Here is an 8964-nt window from a genome sequence, read left to right on the forward strand (position 1 = left end):
CTTGTTCCCACTGTGCGGTAAGAGGAATCAGAAGTGGCTTGTTAACACATTAAGCTGTCAGTAAGTCTCTGTTGTCTTCAAACACTATGTTAGTCACCAACAGCTAAGCCAAAGGGAAGAGGACACACTTTATTTATCTGTTCTGCCCCTGCCTTTTGTTGCTTGGCCTCTGTGACTGGTTTACACAATCTCTGTGTGTTCGTGCCTGTATGACGCAAAGAGAGAGTGTGTATTTATCCTAAATATTCATGCACAGCTCTTCTCGCTGCATTTTGTATTCACAATGAAATATTCTCCCTGAGTGGACTGAAGTTGTTTACACTAACCCCTCAGTCTGTGTGTGTGCGTGTGTGTGTGTGTGTGTGTGTGTGTGGGGGGTAGTACGTAACACCGCTCCATGCCTACTCTCTCTTCAGATAAAGAGGAACTCTTTCAGAATGTACTGACGCGAGCAGCAGAGCAGTTTTCAAAGTAAGCAGATAGGTGAGTGCGCATGTTTCAGTCTAAATTTACTGTAAATGGTTTCTTTACACTCTGTTCTAACACCGTCTTTTATATTCCTTCTTTCAATTAGCTTGGCTTGGGGGTTTTGTAGAGCATTGTCCAGAAAACAGCAAACCTTTTATCTCCAAAACCTGAAACAGAATGATGAAAATGTCGGTTTTATAACTGCTGTGGCTTTTCTTTCATGTTCTTCACTTTGTATTAATTCAACGAGGCTATAACCCCACCTCGAGTTAACAGCAGCTGCAACTTGTTAATGTTACTGCTAGTTGTCTGTTGTTGTCGTCGTATCTCTTCATCCGTATCTGCCTCTTTGAACTTTCACTTGTTGTTCCACAGATGATTCTGCTGCTTTTGCTCTCATGTCATTTTCAAGCCAATGAAACATTTACGCAGTGTTGTTAGTGCTGTAATTCTGCAGTAGAGCAGAGCTTTGGTGGTTTGTCAAAGTCTGAAGCTGAAATAAAGGATCTTCATGTCTGAAAATAAATTTGCTGTGAGCAGTGAATTTGCACCTGCTGTGTTTTAAGACGAGCAGAAGAATATTTAACATTATTTGACTTACTGTCACATTTTTAATACAATAACATGTTTATGTATCTATGTAGCATTCTGCATGTGCTTCCTTATGACAGATGAGGTATGAAGACGGGCACCTGAAAGAGTTAAAATACAGCGACAGGCCAAAAATGAATAAACAACGGATATGGATTAATGTGAACACGTTCACAAGAATATAAATACTCTTGCTCTTACTAAGACAAAAACTATGTGTAAACATAACTGTTCATTGATCATTAAGCTTCTCCATGAGCTCCCTCGCTCCTTTATGAACTGTCAAGCTGGAGCAGTCATGCCAAATCTTGAAGCACCTTAATCTTTGAAGATATACTTACTGTAGACATTAGAAGTAAATATATGGAGTAGAGCAGTGCAGGAATGTGCAGTTCGGTATCAGTATTTGGACCATGACACAATTATTTGTCCTCATGACACCACAGTGTAATTTCAGGTTGAAAGAGAGACTTTGTCTCAGAGAGGAGACTGTGTGGAGTGGAGAATAGGGGACACAAAAGCAAACAATACAAAGCATGGAAATAAGCTTAATATTAACTGAAAGCGAGCCGTTTTATTACAGGCTGGTTTTAACTGTACAAAACAAGAGCCGAAAGCAAAACTAAACACTACATTAAACTGGGTGAACTAAGGATAAACATAAGAAACCCTGAAAGTGAATATGAAAACATGAACCGTGAAGACTTGGCATAAGTACATGAAATCCTGGAAAACATGGCGTGAGCATAGCAGGATAGCAGACAATCAGTCAAGGAATAAATGCAGACTCAAGGACACACAGGATGTGATCAGGGCAAACACATGTGGAAACAGCTGGGTGGAATGAACATAATGATGCCACAGGGGAAGTAGAACTAAACACAATGAACATGGGACACCAGACCTCTTCAAAATAAAAGAGGAAAGATGAACACATGACACATGGCAGTCTAAGACACACAGACTTAACATAACAAACTGACGAGGAATACGCACATTATAAATACACACAGAGGAAAAAGGGAACTGGAGATGAAACATAGACATAAGCACGCACAAACTGAACATGATGGGTGCGGAAACACACACATGATGGATGGAAAGGGACTTGAGGGAAAACATGTAAACAAGAGGAGAAGACGGGAGACAAGGACATAAACACAAGGGCCGAAGACACAAGAGGAATCTAATAGAAAAGAAACTATAACTGGGCAAACTAGGCAAAATAGATGAGATAAAGATAACTGCATGAACTTAAACATAAACATCAAAATAGATTAAAAAGCAAAGCGCTGGGTCAAATGAGCCAGGATGGTGGCAGATTTTCACCTTTAATTAGTGACTTTTTTAGAAGCTGTTAATTGTTGATTTGATTTTAATTGTTTGGTTTAGAGTCCCAGATGGTGGCCTTTCCATTTTCATTAACAACTTCTCCATTTCCTATTTCCCACCTACTTCCATGTGTCTGCAGGGCATTCAAAATCAACAAGCTGAAGACTGAGGTCACCAACTGTCTCACAATGTTGGAAAAGAGAGTAGAGCGTAAGTTCGTTCCCACCACTCTACAGTCACATTTACTGTCTTCCGTCATCAGCTGTTAATCTTGGATATAAAAGACACATTTGAAAAAGGAATGCAGTGTTTGATTAGTCATCACTATCCTCGTGACTTATAGCCAACTCACTGAAAAGTCAATGATCATATATGTCACATAGAAAGTGACACATTATGTGTTTATAGCCCCATTTTGGATTTGGGAGACAAACCTCCAACAGGTTCTGCTGAAGGGTTCTTCCTGTTTAAAGGAAGTTGTTCCTTTTCACTGTGCTTGCTTAAAGGGGGTCATATGATTGTTTGGGCTTTCTCTCTATTATTGTTGGTTCTCTGTCTTATAATATAAAGTGTTTTGCAGCACTCTTGTCATTTGGTGCTATATAAATTCAATTGAATGGCCGAGGCACCCAGGATCTCTCTTCTGGACTATACCCCTCCCAGTCCACGAGACAGGCCAAACATCCAGTAACCTCATCACAGAGTAGGCAGGTAGTGGCCAGAGGTCACAGACGGCTGGAACAGACTGGTTTAACCCTCGATACATTGCAAGACTTACAAATGTTCATATTTCTGGGTAATTTGAGATGCATGTGACGGGATTTATGACTGACTGAAACCAGTGAAACTGGGAGACAGTTCCCTTGACTGAGTGCGGAGAGGAATGTGTTAAGCAAATAACGAGACTTTCTGACCTGGAAAATATGTTGGAACAGGAAGACAGTGATGATCGATTTGTTGTCTGTTCTGGGAGGAAGTCCTGACCAGTGTGGTTCCAGTTAATTTTCCACAGACGTCTTCAGCGACAGAGATGAAGTTAAACAAATGGGACACTGAGATCAGCTTCTTGGGATGGGAACAGAGGTAGGCTGGAGCCTATTGCAGCTACTGTAGTACAAGAGGCAAGGTACACCCTGAACAGGTCACCAACCTCACACAGGGCTAACACATAGAGAGAGACACACTTTAGAATCACCAGTTAACCTAATCTCACTACCTGCATTTGGACTGTACCCAGAGAAAACAAAACGGGGAGAACATGCCAACGCCACAGAGAAAGGCCCCGGCCAGATGGTGGAGTTGAACTGAGGACCTTCTCGCCCTCTCGGCAGGTGTGGCAGGGCATCTAGCATATCACCTACTTCAGAGGGCAGACCCATGCAGAAGAACTGTCTCATGCCTTGACATCCTGGTCAGGAAACTGTCTGAACTGGGATTCCCCCCTCCCACTTGCTCTTGGTTCATTAGCAACCTTCCAAACTCAGTCCACACCTTTCCTCTGCTGAGCACTGGCTCCCCACAAAGGTGTATGTTGAGCCTATGGCTCTACAGCCTCTACACCTCTGTCTGCAGACCTGCTTACACCAGCAAGACCATAGGGAAGTTTGCAGGTGATGATGATGACTCTGCCACAGAGACGATGTAATGAATCTGTCTGCATTATGTTGAGTAGACAGTGAACACCACAATGACACAGGAGATGATCCTGGACTTCAGAAGACACAGAGCAGACCACCTTTACCTCTACATAAATGATGACCCTGTGGAGAGACTTCAGGATTTCACATTCCTGGGCACCGTGATCTCTTCCAACCTCTCCTGGACTGTAAACACCTCCTCCATAATCAGGAAGGCACAGCAGTGTCTGCAATACTTCACAGTGCACAGAAGAAATAGCATTTGTAAGAAGACCGTCTAACGCTCCACTCATCCTGCATCTCACCTGTTCAAACTGCAGCCCTCTAGGAGATGCTGCACATTCATCCAAACCAGGACCAGCTTCTTTTGACAAGCCGTCGCGGTACTGAACACACACACACACATCACCCCAGCACAAGACGAGTGCAATACTTCAGAGCAAACCTTGGACATCTGTATAGTCTGGTAGCCCAACTCCTCCAGGATCACAGAGCAAAACAGTCACCATCTACCGGAACCAAATTCCTTGTATGTGTCTGCACATATACATGGCCAATAAACACAACTCTGATTCTGACTCTGATTCTTTCTGATTACCAGAAGGTTTGCTGTGTCTTTCAAAGTATTTTTGTTTATGTCTGCCAGCACAGCCTCAAGCAGATATCAAAACATGCCATTATCAGAAAATTTGCTGCATCTTTCCCAGCACAGTCTCAACAGCATGGAGGGAATTCCAGGAGACAGGCAGTTACTCTAGCACAGGAATGTCAAAGTCACTTTACATCACGGGCCAAGAACATGCTTTAGGTCATGGAAGATGAAGGCCCTAACACCGCTGGCTGGCACTCACACTTGACAAACTAAATCCAGTAAAACACCTCTGAGATATTAAATCAAACCATAACTGAGCCTCCACCGTGACAAAAGACTGTAGACACTTACTATTTTGTAAGTGTACATATTTTATATTCACTTCTTAATCCCTGTTTAAGGCTCCGTCGTTTTTTTTCTCGATGTTTCCACTCCTAAAGAATGACATCTTCTCAGTCACTCATCCACTGAGACAGGTTCTGATAAATCTATTCATGGATCCACAGGGGCGTAATTTCCAGGGGAGTTAGGGGGGTTGTGACCCCCGCAATAATCAGACCCAACCAATATAGCCCCCCCAATAAAATTATGAATTATCTTGTATAAATAGGCTGTTGGTTTTCTTTACTTATTTCAGTTATTATCAGCAAAATAGTTGCATGTTTAATCATCTGGAAATTTACCCAGATTTATTTATTTATTTGTTTAGACAGAGACCTTGACTCCCCCAGTGTTCAGCACACCATCATGGTTCTGGGTCTTCGTCCCAGAATTTTCAATTTATGTTGTGGTCTCATGATTTGGTTTCTTTTAGGGTTTGAGATGATTTATGATCTATTTCTATATCTTGTACTTTGGAGTTTTAGATTGTTCACTAGTTTTGTTTTCTGTGCTCTTCTGAAGATGATCTTAGTTTCTGTTTTTGTGTAGTCCATCTTAGTCTTGTCTCTGTGATTGTATCCCTTTCTGTCCCCATTGTTGTGTCCCTATGTCCCTGTGCTTTGGTTAGCTAGCACCCTGTCTCTGTGCTCACTGTTTAGTTCTGTCAGGTTAGTATGTTTTAGTCCTGGTGCCAGGGATTATTACTTCCTGTTTTATTTTGATAGGTCCTCTTGTGAGCTATTGTCTCCTTGTCTCATTAGTTAGACTGAGTTCAGCTGTAGTTCCCAGTTGTCTTCACTCTGCCCTCCTCTTGTGTATTGATGACCTCCATTTGCCTCTGTTCTGTCACATCCTTCTTCTTGCTGTGTGCCTTGTGTGTTCCTCCAAGTTCCATGGTTTCCATTAAAGTGTGAAAGTTTTTGGTGTCTATGTTTTGACCTTCATTATTTTGTACTCTATTTTTAACCAGATATGGACTTCTATTTATTTAGAAGCCCACATCTGGTTTGTGGAGAGCAGATTGTTGTGTTTAATGATTATGATTTGAATCACCATTATGAGACTAAACACACAGAGAAATATCAGAAACCTAATTTATATGGAGCTGGAAAAATTGCTCATGAGGCTACACTTTTTACTGAGATTTACACCTCCATTGATGGAGTTGTCATGTCATTCTCTGTTACGAGATTATTAAAGTGTTTACTGTCCCTCTAATATGCTCAGAGAAAAAAAAGAAGAATCTGAAAATGTGCCCCTCCCCAGGCAAGTCATAACACACAGAAGGCATCTGTAACTGAAAGAAAAAAAATAATTGGGCAAGAGAAACGAATCACAGTCACGCTTTTGTAGGGGCAGAAAATGGTGACAGAGGCTAGCAGACAGCTGTGAGGAGGACTGGCCTGGAAAAAATGTTAAAAACAACATGGAAGAATGAAAGATGTGGAAGCTTACTCATTGTTCATGTGACACGCTTTGCATTTCCACCTCAGATACTGAACATGGCTTTAATACACTATTGTCCAAGCTCAGAAACAGGCTAGATTTCTCTTACTAACCAAGAAAAAACCCTGAAAACACATGAAGTAAATAAACTACAAGTAACATGACTATAGCATTTTCTATAAAGTAGTCTTTGAAATGTTGCAAAAATATGCTCGTTTCTCACAACTCTTTTGGCGAATGTTGATTAAATACTAATAAAATGTTGATGTTATTACTACACCTACAGTATGTCTATTTACTAAATAAATATTAAGCAGAAACGAGTTTAGCTTATTAATGCGACTCCACAGGACTTGCAGTTTCTCATCTCTCGTCTGTTTCTCAAGGGAATTTCTCCCAAGACAATTGAGCAAAGAAACAATTTGAAATTATTTATTTAGGCACTTTGTTACTGACAGCCTTTTGCAAAAACACATTATTAGCATTAGTTTAAGAGTGCATATTTATGCAACCAGGTTTTTATACGTTTTTCATTTTTATTTTCCCCCTAAAACAGGGGTGTCAAACTCAAATACACAGTGGGCCAAAATTCAAAACTGGAACAAAGTCGCGGGCTAACGTTAATATTTATTGAAATATATTTATTGAAATATATTTATTCCTCCAGATATAAGAATGAATCTTTTCTTATTGACTCAAACACGTTTTGCTGAAAAACTGAATATGGAACAAGCAAAGCTTAATACTAAACAATATATACATTAGCTGTATAATACCAGTAGGCCAGCTCTAATAATAATTTGGTATGGCTTCGCGGGCCAAATGTAATTAGGCTGCGGGCCAAATTTGGCCCGCGGGCCAGAGTTTGACACCTATGCCCTAAAAGATTGTTTTGCAAAATGAACTGTTTTCTCAAATGTCATAGCAATTCTCTGGAATTCTGTGGCTAAAAACAGGTTTTACATGAACCTCTTTCTGTATGGAGATTTATCAGATCATGGTGTTGTGTCAAATTATGTAGTTCGATTTTCTGAAATTCAACTTTCTGCAATAGAGGTATAAAACTATAGAAAAGACTTCACCATTAGATTACTGTAATGCTCAGCCTCATTCATGCACATTAGCGTACAGGTAACCGAGCACCTTCAATGCATTTTGTCTGAAGTTGTGTTCCTCTACAGTTAATGATACTGTGATTAGATAAGTTGATGCCCCACTGTGTGTGTGGTCTGCTAACCCACCTTGGGAGGCAGTTAACTTTGAGATCATTAGAGTCTGTTGAACATTGACCTGTTCAGAGTATAAAAGTGTGTGCTGTCATTTTATACTTACACAACATCCAATGTAAGGTCATGCACCAATGCCATTTCCTCTAGCAAGCTTCTACCATTTTATTAAGTGCAAGCGGGAACTTTGCACTTCTGAGGCTGCCGAATTGTTCACCGTGCTGCTAGACTTAGTTTAACCAGCTTGTCTGATGGCGTCTTGGCAGGCAATACAAAGTTATGCAATATGATCAATGAATGTTGTGATCGTCTTACTTTTCTTATTCTTTTATCTTTTATAATATAGGATTTCTAGGAGTTTATTGTTAAAGTAATTACCAGCAGGAACAATTATTCTGTCGTTGTTTAGCAATGATTGCAGTGATTCAAGCAAGGCTATAATTATAGGCTATAATCTCCGGATAACAAACGTGCATTTTGTGTTTATTTGTGCTATCTTTGATATTTACATTTGTTTGATAATCGAAACATTTAAGTGCAACAAACATACAAAATAGTAGTAAATCAGGAAATGTAGTTATCACACCTGTTTTATTAACTGTGTGTTAACACTTTATATTAAGGTACCACCATAAAGTTCCACATGACTTATTAGCATAGCATGCAAAAAACACCAAAGAAAAAAACCATAAAAGCATAACTAGAACAGGGTTCAAGATTGCGTGATCCAGTAAGCTTGTAAGCTTTTCAAAAAAAGTACATTTGAAACTTAAAAAGTAAAGTTTAAAAGTAAAGACTGTGTCTGTTTTCTGAATCCAAGATGATCAAAGTGGTAGAAACACTTTTTTTCTGTTGTATTGCAAATAAAGCTAAAGTAGTTATTCAAAGCAGCTAATGAAGCTCACTAACTCTGTGATGCATGATTTCTGCACTGTGAGGGCATCTTAGTGATGTAATCATGTGTTCAGAACAAAGTGAAGGTTTTTGCCAGTTTTTGATGCAACAGCAGCAGAACAACTCAGCAGGGCGGACATCAAGAGCACACCATTAATTATGGCTTTAAACACAGCTGTTCAAACCTCATTAAATCCTGACTGTGATGACCTCTCAACATCACACTTTGGCAAAACACAACTCAAGATTTCTCCATGAAAGATATGAGAGTGCATCCTCTGCAAGTGCTCTGTCTCTATTCAATTCAATTCAATTCAATTTTATTTATATAGCGCTAAATCACAACATAAGTCGCCTCAAGGCGCTTCATAGAAAAACCCAACAATCACATGACCCC

The 8964-nt window shown here is 40.0% G+C and overlaps 1 protein-coding gene across 1 annotated transcript in view; it reads left to right on the forward strand.

Moving 5' to 3' along the window:
- The first annotated feature begins 427 nt into the window (after window positions 1–427).
- pde9aa (phosphodiesterase 9aa) overlaps window positions 428–8964 on the forward strand; it is a 30537-nt gene continuing 22000 nt past the window's right edge. Inside the window, exons 1-2 of the mRNA XM_013915518.1 lie at window positions 428–483; window positions 2531–2601. Coding sequence (XP_013770972.1) covers window positions 2580–2601 — 22 coding nt within the window. The 5' untranslated portion in view covers window positions 428–483; window positions 2531–2579. The remainder of the gene's footprint in view (window positions 484–2530; window positions 2602–8964) is intronic.

This window comes from Pundamilia nyererei, unplaced genomic scaffold, assembly GCF_000239375.1.
Source record: "Pundamilia nyererei isolate P.nyererei 1_Seehausen unplaced genomic scaffold, PunNye1.0 scaffold00316, whole genome shotgun sequence".
Classification (NCBI taxonomy): domain Eukaryota; kingdom Metazoa; phylum Chordata; class Actinopteri; order Cichliformes; family Cichlidae; genus Pundamilia; species Pundamilia nyererei.